The 24,481-nt window shown below is 37.8% G+C and overlaps 7 protein-coding genes across 7 annotated transcripts; 3 read left to right on the top strand and 4 right to left on the bottom strand.

Moving 5' to 3' along the window:
* Window positions 1-7,730: 7,730 nt before the first annotated feature.
* On the bottom strand, window positions 7,731-10,959 carry EAF02_000886 (DNA replication licensing factor MCM7). The gene is made up of 5 exons (XM_038896934.1): window positions 10,559-10,959; window positions 10,250-10,506; window positions 10,070-10,203; window positions 8,093-10,019; window positions 7,731-8,036 (listed from the first exon to the last, which is right to left on the bottom strand). Exons 1-5 carry the CDS (start codon window positions 10,605-10,607, stop codon window positions 7,944-7,946), a joined length of 2,460 nt encoding a protein of 819 aa, XP_038763793.1. The 5' UTR covers window positions 10,608-10,959; the 3' UTR covers window positions 7,731-7,943.
* Window positions 10,960-11,082: 123 nt separating this feature from the next.
* On the top strand, window positions 11,083-15,042 carry EAF02_000885 (uncharacterized protein; the record flags this gene model as incomplete). The annotated part of the gene is made up of 2 exons (XM_038896933.1): window positions 11,083-11,378; window positions 11,431-15,042. The coding sequence occupies exons 1-2, from the start codon at window positions 11,253-11,255 to the stop codon at window positions 15,040-15,042; spliced, it is 3,738 nt and encodes a 1,245-aa protein (XP_038763792.1). The 5' UTR covers window positions 11,083-11,252.
* A 490-nt stretch (window positions 15,043-15,532) lies between these two features.
* On the top strand, window positions 15,533-15,832 carry EAF02_000884 (uncharacterized protein; the record flags this gene model as incomplete). Its single annotated transcript, XM_038896932.1, has 1 exon — window positions 15,533-15,832. The coding sequence occupies one exon, from the start codon at window positions 15,533-15,535 to the stop codon at window positions 15,830-15,832; it is 300 nt and encodes a 99-aa protein (XP_038763791.1).
* A 1,853-nt stretch (window positions 15,833-17,685) lies between these two features.
* Window positions 17,686-18,360, bottom strand: EAF02_000883 (uncharacterized protein; the record flags this gene model as incomplete). Its single annotated transcript, XM_038896931.1, has 1 exon — window positions 17,686-18,360. The coding sequence occupies one exon, from the start codon at window positions 18,358-18,360 to the stop codon at window positions 17,686-17,688; it is 675 nt and encodes a 224-aa protein (XP_038763790.1).
* A 528-nt stretch (window positions 18,361-18,888) lies between these two features.
* On the bottom strand, window positions 18,889-19,976 carry EAF02_000882 (uncharacterized protein; the record flags this gene model as incomplete). Its single annotated transcript, XM_038896930.1, has 3 exons — window positions 18,889-19,080; window positions 19,133-19,470; window positions 19,577-19,976. The coding sequence occupies 3 exons, from the start codon at window positions 19,974-19,976 to the stop codon at window positions 18,889-18,891; spliced, it is 930 nt and encodes a 309-aa protein (XP_038763789.1).
* Window positions 19,977-20,680: 704 nt separating this feature from the next.
* Window positions 20,681-22,579, bottom strand: EAF02_000881 (uncharacterized protein; the record flags this gene model as incomplete). The annotated part of the gene is made up of 1 exon (XM_038896929.1): window positions 20,681-22,579. The coding sequence occupies one exon, from the start codon at window positions 22,577-22,579 to the stop codon at window positions 20,681-20,683; it is 1,899 nt and encodes a 632-aa protein (XP_038763788.1).
* A 963-nt stretch (window positions 22,580-23,542) lies between these two features.
* On the top strand, window positions 23,543-24,337 carry EAF02_000880 (uncharacterized protein; the record flags this gene model as incomplete). The annotated part of the gene is made up of 2 exons (XM_038896928.1): window positions 23,543-24,170; window positions 24,243-24,337. 2 exons carry the CDS (start codon window positions 23,543-23,545, stop codon window positions 24,335-24,337), a joined length of 723 nt encoding a protein of 240 aa, XP_038763787.1.
* Between the last annotated feature and the right edge of the window lie 144 nt (window positions 24,338-24,481).

Genomic DNA, 24,481 nt, shown 5'->3' with positions numbered 1-24,481 from the left:
ATCACAAGTATTATTAGAAATATTGATTATAAATCTCAGTTTAATCATTAGTTTGCAGATGGTGAATAATAAATAACTTGATTTGTATTCCTAAAATATTATTGAATTCTTACTAGAATTTGAATATAAATTGAGGACTATAATTAGAGATTATAGTCTCCAGAATATTGTAATATCTGTATATATGATATAGATACAAGCGGGTTTGATTTTTCGAATCAATTGATTTATAATAAAATATCGAAATAGTTTATTTAATCAATTAGTTAATAATAACGAATATATTGTTATAACTATATTTATTCTTATTGAAACTACAATAATCCATGGTGATATGTTATTATATTTGTGTAAAGATCGGGAATGGATAGAGAAGATTGGGAATGCAATCTTTTGGTATAGAGTTGTACTTGTATTTATAGCAATTCTATATATATTAATCGATTATATTATTTATATTCTTTCAATAATATTAATTGATCAAGAAAGTGTAAATCTTTTTGACACCAGGATATATAGTGGAAACTGAATTGTGAACTTCGCAAATCAAATAGGTTTGCAGATTTTCGGTGTTTGATATGTAAAGTTGATTGTTATAAAGCAAAAGTCCTTTCTCGAGTGTGAAATACTTATGTGATTTGGTAATCTGAATGTATAAAGCTTTTAAACTTGAATAGAATTTATTTGTTTTAATGATACGATTTATAATATCGAAAAGCGGTGTGATTGTGTGTATGTTGATATTTGCGATTATATTTAGGTCTTGCTATAGAGATTCGTGTATAATCTTTATATCTATCTAATCATTTTTTATAAACTACTAAAAACAATTCTTTTTTTTAATACTATTCTATTAATCCAATTTGTTAATGTAGCGTGTAAGCGTATCTACAAATAGATTATTCTTTTTAGTATAATATATAATAATAAAATTATAATTGGCGAGTAATTCTATTTAGTGTGTTTATTGAGCATTTAGCTGTTTGGTAGATATAAAGTACTCGAGCGCTTTATAATCGATATACACTTTGATTTGATGCAGGGATCCGGTAAGTTTGGCTTTCTAGTAACTTAGGGATTTGATGATTACGAGTATTTCTTTATTATAAACTTTGTAGTTTAATTTAACAATAATCATCGTTTTCGAAAAATAGATAACTAATAATTATTCGTCGCCATACTTCTGAAATAGTATATTAACAACTATATTATTGGATATATCGGTTTTCAGTATATAGGGTAATATATAGTTGTAATGTTATAGAAAAAGAATAAAGATAAATCTATCTTTGAGTATATCAAATATAATTTGATAGATTTTGTTGAAATGAAATTTAATATTCGTTTTTGTAAATTCATGAAAAGATTTTACTATTATACTATAATCCTTAATAAATCGGTAGTAAAAATTACAAAAATCTAAAAACAATTAGATATCTTTTTATAATAAGACAAAAAGACCATTGTCCTCCGCAAGGAGCCTGGCTGGTTCAGTGGTAGAGTGATCGGGTCACTCTCCTACTGTTCTACGACTTATGGCTATAGCGATCTGATCCACATGGATCCACCCTATATGCCGCCTCATAGGCCACCTTAGTGTGGACCTCCTGATACAGCTCCACTGAGCTCCGACAATCTACCGCTAACCCTAATAGAGCTTTTTCTATTATGGGCCGCAAAAGCGATCGATCGAATGCTGAAGGGGAACTGATCCCCCCTCCAGCCGCCACCACTGCGCCTATGCGCCATTCCGCTACTTAGCGGAACTATCGTTCCGGCTGCTCCTTTCGAGCGGCCCAATAGCCGAATCCTCCGCTCCTCTGGAGCACCATCACACACACACCCGCTTCTTTGAAGCGGCACACCTGTACACACTGCTCCTGTCCATAAAACATGGTTCTATGACAAAAGTAATTATACAATCAGAGCGCTCCTCTCCATGAGCAGAAGGAAGCGCTAGGAATATGGGGCCAATCAAAACAGCTCTATTTACAATCATTACACTAGCTTGTTTAGAATATATAAAAGGAACTGGATTTACCCTGTAAGGTTTTATTAGTGTGTGTATCAGCGCCTTTCTGTATTTGTAACTCTAGATCTAGCCACATCTTTTATACCCCTCGGGAGGTTCTTTACAAGATGTTAATTACTATAAATAAATAAATAAATAAAATCTTTTTATAATAATAGAATAAGTCCAAGTAGCAACCACTTCAATCTTTTCTGAATCGATTTGTATACCATCTATAAAAATAATAAAATCTAAATACTTTATATATTTGATATTGAATTCATACTTCTTGAAATCTATTTAAAAACTAGCGGATTCAAATTGTTCAAAAATATATTTGATATATTCCTTATATTTATCTTTATTTTCAAAATATATAAGAATATTATCGAAATAAGTAATATAGAAATTATCTAAATAATCAAATAAAACATCGTTTATATATTGTTAATAAGTTATAAAGCTATTTGTTAATTTAAAAGATAAAACTTTATATTTATAGAAATTATATTAAATATAAAAAATAGTATATTCTTTAAAAACTGAATTTATGTGGATATAATGGAATGTTTGTTGAATATTTAATTTGGTATATATTTTCGTATCAATAAGTCATATGAATATCTTGTTAATAAAGGTAAAAGATACCTGTCTTTATATATTAAAGAATTGAATAGTTGGAAATCTATATAAAACCTTAAACTTCCATTTAGCTTTCTTACAAAAAGAATTGATACTACAAACAGTACTTAACTGAATTCTATAAATCCTTTGGTAAGATTCTCTGTAATATATTTTTTAACGATTTTAAGTTATTTAAGTAATATCTTATATAAAAAATTATATTTGAAAGCTTTTTTACTTTCTCCTTTAAGTATAATCTTGTAATTATATAATCGGGAGAGAGATAGAATATCGAACTTACGTTTAGAGAATGCTTAATGATATTGCTGATAAACTTCAAGAATTAAAGATTTTGTCTCAATGTTTGTAATAATATAATTAAGAGTAATAATAGTTTTTGATTTAAAATTATTTAAAATAATAACTGTAATTGAGATTCAATAGTTATTATTTTGATTAGATTTGTAAATCGAGATGATATTGTTAATCTCTATATATATAATTATAAAGATCTCATAATCCTTGTTTTTCTTATAAATAAATTGAAATTGAATTGGCTTGAGTGTATAAATATCGAATATATCGGAAATACAAAGCAGAAGGGATTTGTAAACAGATTGAATAAAGATTTAACCAAAAATAGATTTCTTCTTCAAATTAACTGAAACTTGAACTTCGATCACATCTGAAATTACTATAATAGTCTTTTAGGAAAGAATAATAAATATCTCAGGTATGATCGATGCTATAATCGGTTATCCATTATCAAGTCAGTGATACATTTCTTCCAATCAAATATTCCGATTGTTAGTATCTTTTTATTTCAAATGATTGATTCTAGATTATTGAAAACTGTTTCTGGTTAAAAATATATTTTTTGATAAGGAAATAGTAGGAAGATATTCAGAAAGTCATTCAAAATATCGATTAAAACAATCGACTTTAACTCAAATCTTTATTAACTATTTACAATCTAGAATTATATTATATAAACCCAAATCAGTAATAAAAAATGGCAAATAAGATTGTTGTTGAGCATTAATTGTAAAATTAAGAAATATGAAATGAGTGATAGCTTCACCTCGTATACCATTATAGCTTTTGACTTCAATTGGTGGTTCGAATAATATAAAATGAAATTTGAATATAGGGAATAATAATGAAAGGAGTATCTTGTCGATAAAAGCAAAGCTATTCGCTCTGGAATCTATAAGAGATTGAGTATTATATGAATATTCGTTTTTTAAAAGTGTATATGGTAGATTTATAAAATCATTTCCCATTAGTTTTATTAAATTGAGGAATCTTATATCCCGAATTGTATTTAAAAAGGAACTTTTATTTAAATATATTAATTTAAATGTTGGTCTTTGGCAATATAAGTAGACTCAATAGTTTCTATTTGCACTTCTTGGTTTATATTCTTCTCGACATTCTTTTTTATATTATAAAACTCTTTATCTTCTCCAATCTCTTGAATCTCAGTTATAGTATTTATATTATCTATATATAGCATGAAATTACAATTCACTTCTAATGTAGAAGTAATAGTACTATAATTGAAATTGTTTTCTAGAAATGGAGTATTATTTGGCTTGAAGGTTTCTGTATAGTCAATAGAAATACAAGGAGGATATTGAATATGAAATTGAATAAATAAATTCGAATTATTTAATAAACAAAGAGTATTTTTAGAAATAGTCAATAAATTGATATTACTAGATGGCTTTCTAAAAGATATCTTTTTAGTTATTCTGTAATGATTGCATTCTTGAAATATAATTTCGAGTTTGTTGATTTTAGTAAGTTTGGTAGTCAGATCCTCAATAGTATAGTATTTGTTAATATAGAGGCCAATAGCTCATCAAAGGAAATCAAATATTTTTCTTTTCAAATCGCAAAGGAGAGTTATCAGATTAGTGATTTCCGTTTGTATAACTAATAATCTAAATCTACAATACCATACTAGAAAGTTTTCTCATTAAATATTATTAAACATAATTCAGTATTCATACTCAATTCGTACATAATCGGCTTTGATTGGATTCTTGTAAATAACTGCAAGCTGATCGATTAATTGCTATCCTATCAAACAGGGTATTTAAGTGTACAACGAAAACACATATTCTTGTACCTCTCCTTCCATCTAATCTATTATATAAAATCACCATTACACTTTTGAAATAAACGAATTTTTGTAAAGTTCGAGTCGCTCGGTAACCAATAACTATCAAAAGCTTACTTTCGACTTTATATCATCTTTGAGTTTAAATGAAAGATTAATGAGCTTCGAAATATACGGATATTTTACTATAGTAATAGGTAAACAAGAGTGGTGTCACGGGGTGACACTAAGCCCTTTCTGTCCTGTCCTGTCCTGCTATATATGTGAGAGTAAGGTAGAACTTCCAGTTCTACCTCCTAGTCTTTTGGGCGTTTAGCTCAGCGGTAAAGCTTCTGAATACTCCCAGAAGTGATCCCGTGACAAGTGGGATATTCAATGAATTTGTAGATTACTTAATAGAGCAACCGGGTTTGAAAGGGATCTACTATTAATACTTGGAAGGGATTGTTGCAAAGACTGACTTTACAAACAAAGGTTTTTCTTATTCTTCCTTTTCCTGGTAATAAGAGATGCTCTCTTAATAGAATTGACTAAAATATTAGAAATCCGGATTCCGCAATTCACAAAGAAATCTGCATAATATTGCTATTAATATCTTGGAGATTGAAATGAATAAATGGTATTAAGATTATACTATAACAATTTGTCTTTAAATCTTACAATTTCATTCTGTAAATCCTCAAAATCTTTAAAGATTAGCACTTGTTCTTCCTGTGATAGGAGAGTATATATCAATATACTACTCTTAAAAATTAATACCTCAATTGAAAAATCGTTTCCAGACTATTTATCCTTTCCATATCTATCAGTATTTACATTAGAATCATAAGGATTATAACCATTGCTCTATTAAAATTAATTATTGTTAATTGGAAGTGCTCAATTGGCAAAAGGGGGAGAGCAATAGAATCCCTTTGAGGTAAATAGATCGGATATAATAGTAATACTTGTAATTCTATATATTAAGGGTTTATTATCTTTTATCGAATAGATTTACTTGGAATCAGCCTTTTTCCTATAAATGATATTGAACGTTCTCGATATATTTAAGAAGATATTATAGTTATAAGGTATTATTTGATTGGCTATTAGATGGCTATATGATCGTATAGTGAGTTGTAGATAATGTGATATTTTGCTTTAGAAGAACTGTAAAAGCAGGATACAATTTATCCTTAGAATCTACAACTACAGAATCGGGAGCAAAGTGCTTATAGAGCGCTTTTATATATTAGCTATATACATATGATCGTATACGTATGTAAGTGCATATGTAAGCAATCGCAGCTACAATTGAATGCAATCCATGACATTTAGCTCCTTCTGTATATCAAATTATTTCAAGAATTAACTTTACTAAAAACTAATAAAGTTATAACTTACCTTTGTTATATTACTATACTCAATAATAGCTGATTAATATTGAAGAAATATCTTACACATATCTTTATTAGATAAGTACTCATATTTATACTTACTAGCTAGATAAAGTAGACAGCGAAATTAATCAGACGATTATCTAGAAAGTCAATAACAGATATTATCTCCCTTATCGGAAATACAATTGTATATACAGTTAGTATAAACCCAATTGTTCTTTTGAATATATTATTCCTGTTATAATACTGTCTTTTTTAGTAACCTTTTATTTAGAGATTTCTATTTGTTGATATTAATAAAACCAATATCTCTACAATAAGATATATCGAATTTGTAATCAGATTGATTTTAATACAAGGCCTTCAGAATATCTTTCTCAATTATCTTATTATCATTTTCGAGATTACGAAAATGATATATTGTTACAATCAATTTGTTAGCAAACTTTTTTTTGTAATTATCAATATGATTGATTAAGGGATTATATTCTTTCTTTGAATTTTGTTTTGGAAGATGATGGAATGGATATATTTAATAAGCATATCAAAGATTGATCTCATCCTTAAGCACATTGCCTTTAATATCTATAATTATATTTGTTAAATAAGCCGATTGTAAATCGGAAATATTAAAAAAAAGTCTTATTTATATATATCTTCGTTGTTTAACCTATCTTCTTTACTATCCTCCTCCTCACTAACAAGATTACTATTACTCCTATTGCAGCTTGACTCTTTCTTTTTCTTAATAGGATATTTGCTTTATATAACAAAAGAGGTAGACACTTTTTTTACTGCAAGCTATAAAAAAGTATATTAATAAAATAAATATAAAAGAAAAATAAACAACTCATTACTACATACATATCCTTTTGTTACTTCAGCTACACTAACAACAACTTACTTTTATTGCTGTATTTTCTTAATAATATAAAAAGTATATTGATTATTGATTAAGGAATATAAAGAAAATAAATAACCAGAAAAGATTTGAAAAAAAAAGGGAAATTCAAGCAATCTATATATTTCAAAGGCTTCACACTATTACTAGACTACAGAACGGTTTCCTTTGTTTTCTATATACCTTTTTGTTACGAAAAAAGCAAAATTTGTATACATACCTGTTTATTATGCTATATTATAATATAAACAATAATGCTTTATTAGGATTGCTAATATATCTACAGATTAAATAATTATAAAGCTTGAGAACAAACTTTTTCGAAAGGAAAAGTAATGTTATAAATCGCATCCAATCACAGTTGCAATCACTTATATACACACTTGTATATATATACAATCACATATATATAACTAGTATATAAAAATACTCTACAAATACTTTGCTCCCGATTCTGTAGTTATAGATTCTAAGGATAAATTGTACCCTGCTCTCGCAATTCTTCTAAGGCAAAGTGTTACAAAATCTGAGATTCATCATATCCAAGTTCTCATTCGGGATAAACATTGCCTAGGTACCTAGGTATTGTCTGGAGGAGCTTTCTTCCGAGTACAACCTACTGTCTTCAGCTAGGTAGGTAGATTAAAGACGATGAGAGGAGGTTTGGAAAGGCTTGTGAATGCCAATTATTGAGGATAGGTATCACTAGTATTACCAGTATCAACACGGCTTAGGAGGAAGGTACTAAGAACTGAATTGACAATAGGTAGGTATTCAACTAATGCTCTTCTATTGGTATCTCACCACAGCTGATACAATAAAACGCCACATGGATATCCTTAATCCACAAACGCCTGGATTACATACACACATATGATCTTTATCTCATTGATTCGGATATATTTATTCCATTTCATACTCTTCATCCCTTGCCATATGCGCTGCCTCTGACATGACGAATAGCAATCTCGTTCCATTACCAGCCGTTTGCCAGATCTAATGACATCGTTAGCAAAAATCCCATTGAAGGGGTAAAACATATGAGAACTTACATCAAGATCGGTGTATTCCATAACAGCAGCTCGCCATTGATCCTCAGTAAATCCCTTGGCAATAACTCTCTCCTTGACCTTCTTCATACTCAATTCCATACCCAAAGTCTCATCATCTTCATCATCCGCCTCTTCAGGTCTGCATTGACCAGCTTCGGCCAAAGCTCTAACCATGTTGTAAATTCTACTGCTTGGACTAGAATCCTTTCTATATCCATCTTGATCAGCATACAAACTCTCTTTCGATGCTTCAACAAGTCTAAGAGCTTCATCAACATCATCTTGAACCACCTCTTCGCTGAAACGTAACCGAGCAAGAGCTTGTGATAGACGAAGGACACCAAGAAGGGTACGAGGAGAGGTATGAGCAAATTGTTTCTTGTTTTTCTCATCACGAGATTGTTGATCACGCATTCTGACATAGGCTTTTACCATATACTCAGAGACGCTCGTTGGAACCGTTGGACGATAGGATCTAGCTTGAGCAACATATTGACGAACTTCTTGTGGTGTGAAGACAACGCCTTCAGTATCAGGATGTTTATTATTCATGTGAACATAGGTGACGTGGCGAGCGAGGAGAGCATCGTTATCTCTTGTAGGAGTGTCAAGGATAAGGAATAGTACATCGAAACGGGAGAGTAAAGCTGCTGGAAGGTTGATATTCTCCACTGGAGATATCCTGGGATTGTAACGGCCATAAAGAGGATTGGCAGCTGCCAAAATGGAAGTTCTAGCGTTCAAAGTCGTAGAGATTCCGGCCTTGGAAATGGAAATTGTCTGTTGTTCCATAACTTCGTGAATTGCAGTTCGATCGGTATCGTCCATTTTGTCAAATTCATCGATACAGCATATACCATTGTCAGCAAGTACCAGCGCACCACCTTCGAGAATCATTTCATCGGTTACTGGATCCTTCATAACCGCTGCAGTAAGACCAACACCACTACTTCCACGACCGGTAGTGTAAACTCCTCTGGGTGCCACTTTGGTGATATATTTGAGTAATTGAGATTTTGCCACTCCCGGGTCACCCATCAGACAGATATTGATATCACCTCTGATTCTCATTCCATCACCCATACTTTTAGTAACACCACCGACCAACAGTAAAAGTAATGCTTTCTTCACATCTAAATGACCGTAAATTTCAGGCGCGATGGATTTTGCAAGGTATTCGTAGACATGGCCAGATGCTCTGTATTGCTCAATTCGCTTGAAAACTCGGCTATCAATAGTTAAATCTTCGTAAGCCTTCTTGTGTTGAGTGACGTGCTGTGCCTCAAGATATGTATCAGTGAGAAGACCAGCTCTAATGGCTTTGAAACCAGTATATGGGGTAGGTAAGAAAATTCCTGCAATATCGACAACATCTCCAGGATTGATACGTCGAACCAGAGCTCCGTGGCATAGGACAGTCAACATTCGAGGAATGTGACCAACTGGGACTTGTTCGGCCATTTCCTGGATTTTGATTTCTTGGAATGGCTGGAATTTTGAAGCTCGAGTGGAATGATGGAGTTGTCCTTTGGTTTGATTCGTAGTACAATCGGGAGAAGGACATTCAACTAATGGCCCGAATGTCTTGGATCCAACGGGCTGGAAAATTTCGCAACCACATCTATCACAAGTATATGCGTTTACTTCCACAGTCGGCTTAACATCTGAAACTCTTGTAGTAATACCCCTAACGGTAATAAGATGACCAAGATGTTCACCACGAACTTGTCGCACTGCCAAAGCTTTTTTGGAAGTATCTCCGGAAGCGGTTAATGGTTTAAAATTCAGAGTATATCTTCTTGTAAGTTCGGCAGGGAAGAGTTCGGGCTCAACCGTTATATCGCTCTGTTCGGCGGCAGCACGGCGTAAGGCGTTATTTCGAGCTGTTCGTTGCGACATGAGAACATCTAGTACATCATCCTTATAGCTGTGACTTAATTAGTAAACAAACCACAGCAAGTTTACAGCTCAGCTCACTTGATTTCTCTTGTAGGTTGTGGCATCACTGCATCGACCGCCTTGGATAAAATATCCAGATAATGCTTTGCGTTGGTTTCAATTGAGTTGACTAGATTGAGAGGAGTTCCAGCTTCATCCAGTAAGTCGTCATACTACAACTGTCAGTATATCAAACAGATGGAGGGGCGGTCGCTATACTTTGGCTAAATCGTCCAGTTCAATTGTGATTTCATCCTCGTATCTGTCCGCAACTTTTTGTAATAACTCCAGATACTTCAACTTGGGAACCTTTGCTTGAGCTCTGGTCTGCCTCCTTGAGGTCTGGTCGTCATCGTCATCCATCATATCGTTGTCATCGCTGAAATCATCCTCATCAATGTTCATGCCGCCCAAAGCATGGGTAATGTTCGCAGTCGGAGAAGTTTTGAAGGTGGAAAGAAAGTCTTCGAAAGCCTCTAGTAATTGAATCAGTATCACAGAAATTCTCAGTAATTGAAAACTCCATACCTTGATGAGCTTCATAGTTGACGGGAGCTTTGTATTGAAGCAGCGCCATCTTGCTCAGAGCCCCTTGATACACTTAGAATTTAATCAAAGATTCAAGACTTTGCGCAAGTAATGAAAGACCGTAATAGAGAGATTAGTATGGAGGGGCTGACGGCGCAAAGGCTTATGAGGTTGAATTGAGGAATCTCTCAGTCAAATCTCTAAATTGAAATTCACGCGCTGATAGTAAAGTTCAATCCCCCTGTCAACGGTTCGTGAATTTTCGTGTCTAATCAAGCTATTTGTGGCACGCAGCTCCGCCTAATCATGGTTACATCGTTCAAAATATACAAAAAATTGACATCTAAAATCAACTGAATGATTTAAAATCAGTCAAATTGGAAAGGTAAATCCTAAAATACGAAATCAAAAATTGACAGTCATTTCAACCGCAAAATAATATATTTTTGATTTTGAGTTTATTTTGGAAAGGGTTAAATGTCAAGTGGTACTGTACTGTATGCCATGAATAAGCGGAACCGCATTTGCAGCTCTCAGGTACGGGTGGGTATGCGCTCCAGAAATGATATACCGAGGTGAACTTGTGACGGTCAGTTGAAATGCTCAAGGCATTTCATCTTTTGGGAATCTCTCTCCTTTCTATCTTTTTCTCCCTCAATATGGTATATTGATTTGTATTGTAATACATTTAATTATGGCCTCAAACTTAAAAGGACGTGGTAGTCAAGCTACACCTGCAGAGATATCATTAATTCATCTAAAGAATTGCTTGGTTAACCTGCCTTCATCATTATCTTCATTACTAGTTAATATCAATGCTGTAAGTCGCAACGAATCTATCTACCTCATAATCACACACTCACACTCCATAGCTTGCACAAAATGTGATTGTAGAATTGAACTACCGACTTCCACCTCCGCAGAGCCTAAATCAAACGAATGGCGCCCCGACTCAACGATCCATCTTCGTGGGATGGACGGGTATGCAAAGCAAGCGCAAGCTTGCACCAATTGTTGGGAGGGATGGGATAAGTGGCACGAGGGGATCGGGTAGGGAGCAAGAAGTCCAGGTTGTAGAGATAGACGCAACCTTTGCGCGAACATTGGGAATATCAGATGGACAGAAAATTACAGCGACTATACACGTCGATCCTCCAGTCGCCCATACCATCAATATTGAACCTTTGACGCCAGAAGATTGGGAGATTATAGAATTGCATGCTAATTTTCTTGAGCTCAATTTCATCAATCAAATTCGCGCATTACCAAATCCAAGCTTTACTTCACCGAGTGGTTCATCACAACTGCCGCATCCTCTTACGTTACACCTTTCACCGACCTCGACTGCCAATATTATAGTCACGTCTCTCCTTCCTGCTCCGCCTTCAAATATTGCGTTCACGAAGCTAGCACCAGATGCAGAAGTTATTGTGGCCCCGAAAACAAGATCGAAACCATCACGAAGTACGGGCGAAAATATGAGTGTATCTTCAAGGAAGAGTGTTGGCGGACGAAGTGTTTCTAGTGCGGTACGTCGGAAAAGTGGACGAAGTGAAGAAACGAAGCCGGCTATGTATTATAGAGGAATTGACAGAGCACTTTGTGGGGAGTGGTTTGAAGAAGAGAAAGATGCAGATGATGGAGGATTGAAAATTTGGGTTGATGGCGACTTCATTCTCGGTGACTCCTTAAAAGGGCTCACTTGGGTCACCGTTACCGTTGTCAAGCCTGCTACTCTACAAGAGCCAATCGACCCACAACGACAACAACAAGAAGATGAGAATACCGGTGGTGCCGGGAAGCCTGCATCGAAGGTAGTAGCTAGATTGATGACATGGGATGAACCACCAGACCAATACCATGTGGCGTTATCGAGTTCACTTTGCGCCTCCATGGGGTGTAAAAATATGGTTGGAGGTGTGATAAGGGTTGCGCCTGCCCCATCCCAAGCTTCAAAGCCAACTTTTCAGCCCACTTCTAAATCCGGTACTCCACACATCAAGATATTTCCCTATACATCTAGCACGGGAAAAGCGAGTGAAGGTCTCAAATTTGGTGGGGAATCGAAAGCTGAGCGGGAAGAAGCTGCAAAATCAATCATGAAAATGTACAGCAAGAATGGTTCTAATAGTGGCATTTTTGAAGGACCATTGACTGATGGCTTGGTACTCGGCAAGCCATCAGGTTCTGACTTCCCATCAAGTTGGGAAGGCGGAATGATTCGTCTGGAGCAAGGACCACAAGAGTCCGCAAAGCAGTCTTGTAGTTGGTTTCTTGGTTCGGAAAAGAAATTCAATCTTGAGGTTCAACCCGCTATTCCAAGACCCTTAACCCTTGCAGCAAATGCGATCGATGGTCTTGGTGCAAAAGCTCCTGTTCTTGTGGGAATTGATAACCTCATAGAACAACTACACTCACACCTTTCGCACTTGTCTTCCGTATTACTCACTGGTGCTTTGGGGTCTGGCAAAACAGCAGTAGTTCAGCACTTGGCACATCGATTACGGCAAGATGGCAGGTATCATACCACATATCTTTCGTGTCGAAAATTCGTTACTGATGAGGCACGTGTCTCAACCATACGCGAAACATTTGACCGGATTTTTTTGGCTGCCTCATGGGGTGCAAGAATCGGTGGAAAGTCTATTGTGATATTGGATGATCTTGACAAATTGTGTCCCGCAGAAACAGAGCTTGAAGTAGGCAATGACAACCTCCGAAGTGATTTAATTAGCGAGAAGATAATTGCAATTGCTAGAGAATACTTGATTGGGCATCGCAGTAACGTTGTTTTACTTGCCACCGCTCAAGCGAAAGAGTCACTTCATAAAAATATCATCGGTTGTCATTGCGTGCGAGAGATTGTCGCCTTGAAAGCTCCAAACAAAGAAGGGCGAAGAAGAGTTATGGAAAAGGTTGCTATGGAAAATGCCATCTCGGAAATTACGACAAAATCAGTGGCATCTGGTAGCCGCCCAAGCACAGCAGATAATAGCGAGAGATACAACGGTGCTGATTGGGTGGGTGGTTCGAGTACGGAAGGTACCAAGAAATCGGAAGGCGATGGTTATGTTATTGATCAAGATCTTGATTTCTTAGACCTAGCTGGTCAAACTGATGGTTACATGCCTGGAGACCTCGTCCTTCTCGTAGCACGAGCTAGGAGCGAAGCAATGATTCGGACAGTCTCAAGCTCCTTGCAAAACGCCGATAGTGGTTCTATTCGACTCACAAGAGAAGATTTTGACAGTGCTTTGAAAGGATTTACTCCGGCGTCGCTTCGAAATGTCACCCTTCAGACTTCCACTACCACCTTCGACTCGATCGGAGGATTGCAGGAGACCCGGAAAATTCTACTTGAGACATTGCAGTACCCTACTACTTATGCGCCAATTTTTGCACAATGTCCACTGCGATTGCGATCAGGTCTACTCTTGTATGGATTCCCAGGTTGTGGTAAAACTCTCCTTGCAAGTGCAGTCGCAGGAGAATGTGGTTTGAATTTCATCAGTGTCAAGGGACCCGAAATTCTCAACAAATACATCGGTGCTTCTGAAAAGTCTGTTCGCGATCTCTTCGAGCGAGCTGAAGCTGCTAGACCTTGTGTACTATTCTTCGACGAGTTCGATTCTATAGCCCCTAAGCGTGGTCATGATTCTACTGGTGTGACTGATCGAGTAGTCAATCAATTGTTGACACAAATGGATGGTGCCGAAGGTTTATCCGGAGTTTATGTACTTGCAGCTACTTCGAGACCTGATCTAATTGATCCGGCATTACTCCGTCCGGGTCGCTTGGACAAGTCCCTTATATGTGATCTTCCAAATGTGGATGATCGTTTTGATATTCTTAAGGCACTAGGCAAAAAGCTGAAGTTATCCGAAGAAGTCCGAGACAGCCCTGAAGGAGGGCTGTTTGAGATTGCTCGTAGGACTGAAGGCTACTCTGGTGCAGATCTTCAGGCTTTGATATCCAATGCGCAACTTGAAGCCATTCACGATGTACTTGGTGACCATGAACCAGTTGAAGTTGGAGGAAAACGTAATGGTGCTAAGACAAATGGAGCATCCAGCGGACCTCGAAGCTTTGTGCAGTTCCGCTATGGTGAAGATGAGGATCGGACGGAAGCCGAGACTCGCGCAAAAGCTGGTAATAATCGCTCCAAACAACTTGCTGAGAAAGCTGCAATTACCGCCAAGTTGGAAGAGATCAAAAAGGCAAAGAAGAAGGAGAAACTGAGAGCCAAGGGTATTGATGTTTCGAGCGAAGACAGAGGAGAACAGAAGGAAGTTAAGAGTCAACAAGAAGTCACCATTCTCTGGAAACATCTAGTAAAGAGTTTGGAGGGTACAAGACCAAGTATTAGTGCTGACGAGCGAAGGAGGTTACAGGGAATATATAGGGAGTTTGTTGTGGGAAGAAGTGGGGATATGCCGAATGGACAAGGGGGAACAGAGGTTGGCGGGAGGTCGAGTTTAATGTAGGGTAGAATATGGTATGGTCAGGAATCTCAATAATCTGGACTGCAGTCTGAAAATTTAAGGCATATGCTTTCCGGATCTAATAAATCTATTTCTAATATTGAACTACTCTCAGAATCTCAAAATTTACATTCAGTCTTCTAGTCTAGACTATTGACCAAGCTCAAGTCCGCGCACTAGTCAAGCGGGATCACCAGGGCGAGGTAGTGTGGATGGTGATCGATCCGAATAACCTGGCTCATCGTCGTGCTGTCGCATATGCGTTTTCTCAACGCAAATACGGAGCCACACGTCCGAATTTTGATATTGAGAATACACATAGTCAGGATATGTCGTTGATGGCATTTTACAAAAGTAAACGAGCTGTGAAGTATGAATTTTATGTGTGCAAGATGAGGGCTCAGGAAAGGGAACCTCGACTCTCGAATTTCAGTATGTCACCCCGCAATGATGAGATTCCAAGTACTATCCATGAACTTGTCGAGACAATGGAATGGCAATTCGGGCCATGAACAGAGAGCAGAATTCGGATTTAGATACGAATTGCGGCAGATTTGACCTCCGCGACACAGCTGAATTGACAAACTATTCGCGATCCGAACGCAGACAAGCAAAAGCCGCAAGTAAATTGCCTAGCGAGATGGGATTTCAAGAAAGACCTGCTTTTCAGAAAGCTGGCGCCGAGGTATTAATTAAAGTAAGACCAGACATTGTGGCACCGGTTATTGATTCCGTCAATCGAAATCATCAGTTTAGACAGGAAGATAATATCGCGTTTCGTGCAGGTACTTGAGGAGATTTTTCAAGGTTGGCATTGAGAAATTTTGATTACAGAGATGGCGAAAATTGTCGTGGTGCAAGTGCGCTAGTGTTGGCTTGGCTGGCGAGACGCAGATTATATCACTGGTGTTCGTTTCAGGAAGCTGTTGCTTGGGATTAATCGGTTGAATATAGTGTGTTAGGAGATGAGGCTGTCTTTCAGACGAGAAGACCGTTTCGGAGCTACTTTCGGATGTTTGCTTGGCGAAGGGAAATGGAATGGGATGGAAAATGCGACTACTGGAGATCTAGTCTTACTATCCGAGGTGGCTTGGTGGATGGGAACGAGATTAAAGAAAGAGTTTGTTGCGTGGTCGACTGGCTGGGAAGGGGAAACGAGGTTGATGGCGGTCAGTAAGCAGCCGGTATATAGGAACATGGTTTATTAGTCGAGAGTAGTTAGGGAGGGCTGGGGATTTATATTTAACACTTGCTCTTTCTACTTACTTATCAATATATGTCATCAGCTTGTAGCTTTTTGTCCAAAACTAGACTTTAGTAATGATAAGTGAGCATGGCTAATTATTGATTATAATTCAGACTTACATGGAACGTAATTATAAACTATTAGCTCATCGTTTGACTGCGTATGTTTGTAATCTTTCTCATGCATAGATATCCAGAATGTGTGGAAAATTAATAAAAGATCCACACTTCATATCTCACCAGCAAATTGCTTCCATAGGTGGCTATGTTCTCTTGGGGAGTATCATAACAAGCAACAGCTAGAGCTAGAGATCCTTCATCCATCATGCATTAGACGCATAGACGCGGCGTTGAAGTCACAGAAGCTATAATCCAAAAATAGATTTGATACAGTTTCTCTTTTTGATGCTCAACATATTTCTCTTTATAGTACAATCGAAGTGGAGAGAACATCCAGTGCTATCAAATACCCCCACTGACTTTCTAATAAATTCATACCTTCTGAAAAAAAGAGCTTTTAATCCAAATGCCATAGCAACTTGGATGAATGTATGCCAGCATATACTGCAAAAGCTCATTTTGTGTATTACCTCTTCTGAAATCCCATCGCAATTTGTCTAGCCCCCCCCCCCCCCCCCCCCAAAAGCGAACTCTGTTCGTATTATGATAACTGAAAACTCGGGTATCACATGCTCCCTACTCAATCACCGAGGAGAGTTCGACTGCATCGTATAAGAACATGGTAAGATCCCGTCAGTGTAGAATTTGATGATTTGTATTTGGGAGATTGAATCGTTCGGTGGAAGGAGAAGGGACTTTGGAGAAAACCAAATTGAACAGTTTCTGCTCAGCTAGATAGTAGCGCCCATTGCGATGCTGAATGAATTCGAAGTTGTGACAATATTATACATTCTTCCGCTATCGATCAACATAGACTAAAACCTGCCTGTTGCCGAAACATTGAGATAAGATGAGATGATCGAGAAGAAATGACATAATGGTATTGCTCAAACTCGAAACTCATTTCTTTCCTGAAATGTAGCCTCGCCTCTTCCATAGAAATGCCCGAGCATTCGCACAAGTTTCGATATGCTTAAAGTGCTCATCTATCGTTCTAACTGGGAGATTCAACGTATGATCTACAATCTTTCTTGCTGAACCGTCTTCAAAATGTGGGCTCATCACGCGTATTTGCCAAAACCTATGCTGATCGGTGTTTTCCCATTTTGTCCAAGACATAGCACATGGTGTACAATAGTACCCTCCCATGCAACGTGGCGATTCTGAATCTTTTAGCAATGGGATCCTGACGGCTACTGCATAAGTGGGCTGAGAACGATGATCTGGTCCCCAATTTCGGCGGTGTTGGGAAGGTTCGAATTGATCCCCGGAAGCAGTATGTTACTGTCTTGTATCATATCTTCTTCTGCTGCACATATCGACGACTTTCTGGGCGCTAAAACATTCGACTACCTCTGACATTCTAGTTAGAGGAATTGGGAGACAAAACATCCTCGCGAATACAGATGGCAGGTCTTTGATGGAAGATGAACCGAAGAATTCAATTGCCTGAGTTTTGCGTATGAGAGAAAACTCTGATTCAGTAGACAAGCAGAAGAAACAGCACCGACTACCAGTCAAGGGGAAAAAATAAGAACCGTAATTTGGACAGAAATCGCAAGACGATAGGCTCAATACATGAGTTATGGTTGCTAACGAGTGGACATGCAATAATTTTAGTTCAGCGATAGCCTTCAACAAGCGAGGGGCTTTTGACGTGATTTCTGTAAATGAAAAAACAGAGTCGACGATGATCTTAGCGGCGTAGCTTGTTTTACTAAATGTTATTATGCTTTCGAAATCGAGTTTCTTGCATATTTCTTGTTGTATCTCAAGTGGAAAGGTGTCAAGTGCGCCAGCAGATGACCGTCTTGGAGTGATTGCTTGTTTGGTGATAGTCTTGACGAATGGAAGTTTTCCGACTTTTGCTGATCCCCTTCTATCGTGCGCGATTGTACTAGTGGAGAGTACTTCAAAGCGTCGATTCTGCTCCTCTTCGTTGCCTTGAGCGTCCATGATTGTGAAATTGTGAGGGACTTCTATGCTATGGAGAAGTCAGATGGTAGAATTGACGAGAAAGAATCAAATTTCAACTCACTGACGTTCTAAGGGGTATATGCGATTGTGCTAATTCCCATAACATCCAGAAGCTCGTGATTGTGGAAGAACCAAGGCTTGCTAGCAAAATCTTTATTGATTTAACTATATTCATTCAGATTGAGTGTTTCAAAATATCAATTTTGCAATATTAGCCCCTCTTATCCAACTTGTGACACTGAAGAAAGAGGATACTTTTCTTAGAACGAGTGAATGACAATACTAGACGTGATCCACGCGATACATCATGTAGAAATAACTCCATGGCAAATCTCCAAATTTTTGATAAAATTATACTTGGCGATGCACTCGCTGTCTCCAAAATTCCAATCCCTCCAAATATTTTAAACTTTCAGCCAAAACTTTAAGTTTTCTGAATGCTTTAATTGTTCAGATGGTTTGAATGAAGGAACTTATGGAGAATTTTGATTCACTATATTTGCCTTTTTAAGAGTTTGGTGCACCAGTGTACAAGATAGCACCGTTCACTTCAAACTCCTCGATGACCTTCTGTCCACCGTCCCTTGCTATCATCCAATCTGCAAATTTATGAGCCATGACTATGTTTTTTCCTCTCGTGCCTACTAATATATGTGCAGGATTCAATAATGGATCATCTGGGGCATCTGTGCTCGCTTTCTACACAATACATTAGCTCAACACACATCTTGGAGATGGAACCATAGCATACAAAAATACTCATCTTATCTCTAATTTCTTCTTCAATACTCAACCATGTACCCTTATCCGTAATTGTGTACTCGCCTAGCGCACATGCAGCTCTCAAAGCAGCAAACGGAAACTCTATGTAGCGATGATACCAACTTGAATATGGATGTGCCCACGGAGTTTGACCGATAGCTGTCCAAATAGAAGATTCTTTGATATTGGCGGCTGATTTATCATATCGGGATAAGAATCTAATGTTTGGATTCTCTACACAAGCCATAAACAACTGACCGAATAGATCAAATATTGTAGAGTCGTCTGTACTATCCAGCGGAAGCCCGGCAGGGTTTTTCTTCGGTCCTAGAAATCATCAGAACAGGATGGGTCATTTCAAATGAAGCTTGGATATGGTCATCCAGACGAGACAGCAAACATTATAGCCACACATGCTAAGCAAACAACCTACCAACAAGCAGCCAATGATCTCTCCAAGCATACTCCCTCCTCTCTGCAATTCCCTGCTTTAAAGCTATCTCCTCTGCAATCTTATGATAAGTGATGCTACAATCCGCCGCTCTACTTCCCAAATAGTTGAAACTTGCAGACGTATCTGATAATAACCATGCAATGCTGAATCGTGGACAACCTGTTTTGTCTATCTCGAACTCGATAAACTTATTGGCTAGAGCACGGATAAGCCCCGATTGACCAGCTCCTCCGGTTGCTATACGGAGAGTTATTGGTGGGGTCGATGAAGAATTATCTGGGCTGGGATTGCCGCCGATGTTGAATGAGGCACCGCTGTAGATCTCGGCGGGAGTGATGTAGGGTTCGGGAGAGGCGAGATCCACTTTTGTAGATGCCATTTTCTGAACTGGACAGGAATAAATTCGCAACGTTTTATATTAGCTTGCTTATCTAAATGAACAAATCTGGTAATCGGCCCAGTATGCCTATATAAAGCATATGAACGTAGAAATGGCGTTCAGATAACAAGATTGGAAGATAAGTTTAGAAGCAAGGAAGGGAAGTATCTAATTTCAAGCAAATGCAGATAGTACAGCTGTGATCATTTATATATCTTGAGCCCGAGTCCCCAATCCTCAACGTCGATAATGCGAGCTACGCGTGGGGGTCAGAGGCGGGTACACCCATATTAGCGATCAATTGCCTAATTGTCATAAATCCCGGTAGCACTTGCTCTTCCTGGTATTTCATGCATAGACTAGACCTCAAAAACACCCTGCACGAATACCTCTGCAAAATCTCGGGAAAACTGCTAATGTGGTATGCTATTGGGTATCTGTAATAATTATGAGAATCACCATTCTCGTTGCCTACCTAAGACTTCGAGTCATTTTGCGAATAATGGCCAAATGTGCCTCAAATCTACCAAACATAGCCTCAGACGCCTCCCATTATGATTTTCCTAATAATCCACCGATGCCAGATACAATGTTATCCACACCCCCAACTTTATCTCCAAAATTTTGTCTCGTTGCTCTATGTTTAATGTGCCATTTCTTCTCCTTCAAAACCTAGAGTTCAGACTTCTTCCCTGGAACAAAGACTACGAGTACTCGTCGTCCTCAATACTGCATTCTAGATCATCGCCTCGTGATAACGAATTACCATTTCCCCCTATATCTATCGCGTCAATTGAAACAGAGAGATTGCCAAGTCCTTGAGCTTGCCTCGAAGCGATGTAGTCATCAACGGCCCCTTCCGAGATGCCATTGGCAGGCTCCCATGTCGGGTTCCAATCTCCCTTCCAATCAACAAGATACCACAGTTCTTGCTTGTTGTCACCGTCATTCCATTCGTACTTGTGATCCAAGATTGATTTTATATCCCATGTTGGCGGTTTGCCGCCAAAAGCTTCTTGCGAGTCTTTCTGCTCGTCTTCATCTTCATCCATATCTTCAATCGCATCCTCATTCTCATCCTCGAGCTCCATCCTATTACCAGGAGAAGATTCAAGTCGTCGACTTCTACTTCTAGAGCTACGAAGATTGAGAGCATCGCTTCCACGCCGTGCACTTGATCTTGGCTCGAAGCTTGTTTCACAATTCTCAATGGTTGGTGACCCAGACCTCTTCTTCGAAGCTCCCTTGTATTCGGCATCATAATAATCGTCGGAGCCTTTTCCAAGTCTTCGAGTTTTACTTCGGGACTTTCCACTTGACTCGCCTTCTCGTCCTATAAATGGAGAAGATTTGCGCTTCAAACTAGACGAAGGCTCGTAATTTCGGTTCACATCAAGCGTCTTCGAAGCAGGGATTTTAGTACCAGAATCCTTGAAGTAATCGACAATTTTAGATTGAGGTTTCTGACTTGTGCCTTGAAATGTACGACCAGTGGACTGTTCGCCACTTGATAGAAGGGGTAACTGAAGGCTTGCTGGAGATTGGTTCTGGGTGCTTGAACCTTTGTCGAGCTTTATGCTCTTTTTATTATTGCTAGCATTGGCTTTCAAATTGTCGTATGGGTATGCGTCTACACTCATGCCAGGAAGAATTGCAGCTTTCTTGGGACGATCGTGAGGTGACATCTTGAAGGATTTGTACTTCTGTGGTGACTGAATAGGGGTCTTATTCACTTGACCTTGACTAGAACGCTCCGTTGCCGGACTTGTAACTCTCAGGATAGTAGACGAATTCATAGCGGTGTTGGATATATGGGTTGCCCCTTGGTTGTGCTGATCATCAAGCGCTAAATCGGTATCTTCATCTTCCTCTTCGCTTGCCGAGTCGGCAATTGTATGCTCCAGCATTGCTCTTGGTGCTTTAGCAAATGATTGAGATAGAGATGGCTGAGATAAGGATGGCTGAGACAAAGAAGGCCGATGAGGGTGAGAGATGGTAGGCGAAACAACTTGAACTGACACCACTTTCCGAGGTCTTCCAGGTCCACGCTTCCCACTTGGTTGATCAGATACTGGCTTGGGTGCTGGCTTGAAAACACTTGCCATAGACTTAGGCCTGCCCCTCTTCTTCGGCATTCCCAAAGCCTGATACTGTTCGGCATCCTCCTCCCTGAGATCATCACGTGATTTTCCGGCTTTTTTCAATTCTCGCAACACTCTTGCTTTTTCTGATGCTATCAAACGAGGTTGAAGTTCTTTAATAAGACGATTCTCTTCTGCGGTGCTCCGTTCATGCTCCCAATTTTCCAAAGTATACTCTGATACATAATTGCGTATATTATTTGGGTGTATAATAATGCGATTATGTGGCTCCCGTTCATAGCCTACTAGGAAGTGGCTAGGGTCGTTTGGCTTCGGGTATGGAAAACAATCAAGAATAATTCCTTTTAATTCGTGAGGAGGAATGAGTGAAATTGATTGAAGCGGTGGACCGCTATTTGGTTTATAAATCGGTCTTTCGACTACTCTGAAATCGAAGGCCAATTTTGATCTTGGTAAACACGTATCTTCCCCGGTGAAGTCTGAATTATTTTCGGAAGACATTGAGAAGTCAAATGAACAGATTGAACAAGTTATTATTAAAGGAGACTCTTCTCTCCCCGTAGGGAAATTGATTCCGTTAAATAAATCGAAATTGTGTTGAAGAAAATTGAAGTTGAGATTGTTTTAGAGATCAGATTAACTTAATCTAAGATTAATAAAGACGCGAATCTTTCACTCTACTAAATTTAGATTAATCTTTAACTTTTATTAAGAAACAAAAATGAAACTTAAAAAGTATATTTATTAGAATCTTTAGATTTTGATAAAGAAAAAATTAAGAAAGAGTTAATAATTATTTTAGAAATCCTTTAAGATGAGGAATTTTATTAATAAAGAAATTCTTATTAGTAATTTAATAAGTTAATTAGTCTTTAATATATAATATTTCTTTATAAAAGATTTCTATAGTTAAGATATTAATTCGAAATTATTAAAATATTACTTTTTTAAAAATATTATCTTTAGAAATAAATTTTCGATAATAGTTTTTACTTTATATTATTATTATTTATTATCTAATAAAACTTTAGTTACTTTCATTTAATAATAAAAATTAAGTTAATAATCAGTTGTTTAAAAGACTCTGAAATCGAAAGAGTAATACTTAATCTAAATAATTCGAGTAGTAATTTGAAAGAATCGTTCTTTATATCTAAAAACGTAATAAAAATAATTTACTTTTTATTATCGACTTTTTAATGACTTTACCTAGTCTGTTTACTTTATATTTTTTCTCTACGAACTCTAGTCACTAAAATGAATCATTGTCTTTTCGAGCTCTTGCTGCGCTAGCTCAAAACTCATAAATAGTACCGCCGCCCTAAGAAAAATAATAACCGGTTTGAACCCAACCATCGATATCAAAATACCAGGATCAACAAACAAGCTCTCAAGAAAGCTTTCAATTTTCGTCATCACCACAAAAACTCACCAGATATTGCAATTACCTCTCTCTCTATCACAATGCTGTATTCAGCGCCAACATTAAGAACAGCAGCAGCTAGCTGCCGCATACAGCCATCGTTCCTCACATCATGTACCTATCAAACAGCATCAACTACCCCTCCTCGCACTTCAGATCCTCAAACCCCAAGCTCGCGACGTCGAGTTCTGGTTCCCAACTATAAACGCAATGTCAAATTCCAATCCGGTACCTCTTCTACTCGTTCTGCATCCACAACTACATCTTCCTCAGCAACCAAAACCTCAAAGTCCAGCGCTGCGCAAACAGAAGTTCTAGATTGGAATACATTCTTCAAGCTCCGTCGAACTCGTCGCTGGTTCCAACTCGGTTCTTCCATCGGCACGGGATTTGGTGGTTTCGCAATTGGTGCGCAGATTCTTACACATACGGATATGGATGCACTGGTGGGACAAATTCCATTGGATCCATTCATTACATTGGGATTAGTAACATTCGCATGTGGAGGAGCTGGATGGTTGACCGGACCAATTTTGGGGACTGCGGCGTTCAATGTGAAGAACAGGAAATTTAGACAGCAGATGGATATTAAGGAGAAGGAGTTTTATGCGAGGGTTAAGAAGTATAGGGTGGATCCTAGTGCGAGTTCAATGGCGAATCCTGTGCCTGGTACGTTTGATTTGAGGTTCATGTGAAGGGGAAATTGAACGATAAAAGAATACTGCTAATTGATCTGTTTAGATTATTACGGCGAGAAAATCTCAAGTGTAGCCGGTTACAGGCAATGGTTGAAGGATCAAAGAGCTTTCAACAGGAAACGACAAACATACGTGTAAAACCCAACCTAACTAGGAACGCATAGGGAAAATGGTGGAAGGAATGGCGGGTTGTAATGATTATCGTTTTTTATGGCAAGCAAGAACATCAACTTAGCAAGCAGTTGTACGATTTTGGCGTTCATGGAACCACTCCTTATGGTG

The sequence above is a fragment of the Botrytis sinoallii genome, assembly GCF_014898435.1.
Source record: "Botrytis sinoallii strain Bc 23 chromosome Unknown BSIN_001, whole genome shotgun sequence".
Classification (NCBI taxonomy): domain Eukaryota; kingdom Fungi; phylum Ascomycota; class Leotiomycetes; order Helotiales; family Sclerotiniaceae; genus Botrytis; species Botrytis sinoallii.
The sequence above is the reverse complement of the archived record's forward strand: the minus strand, read 5'-3'. Positions and strand labels throughout refer to the sequence as shown.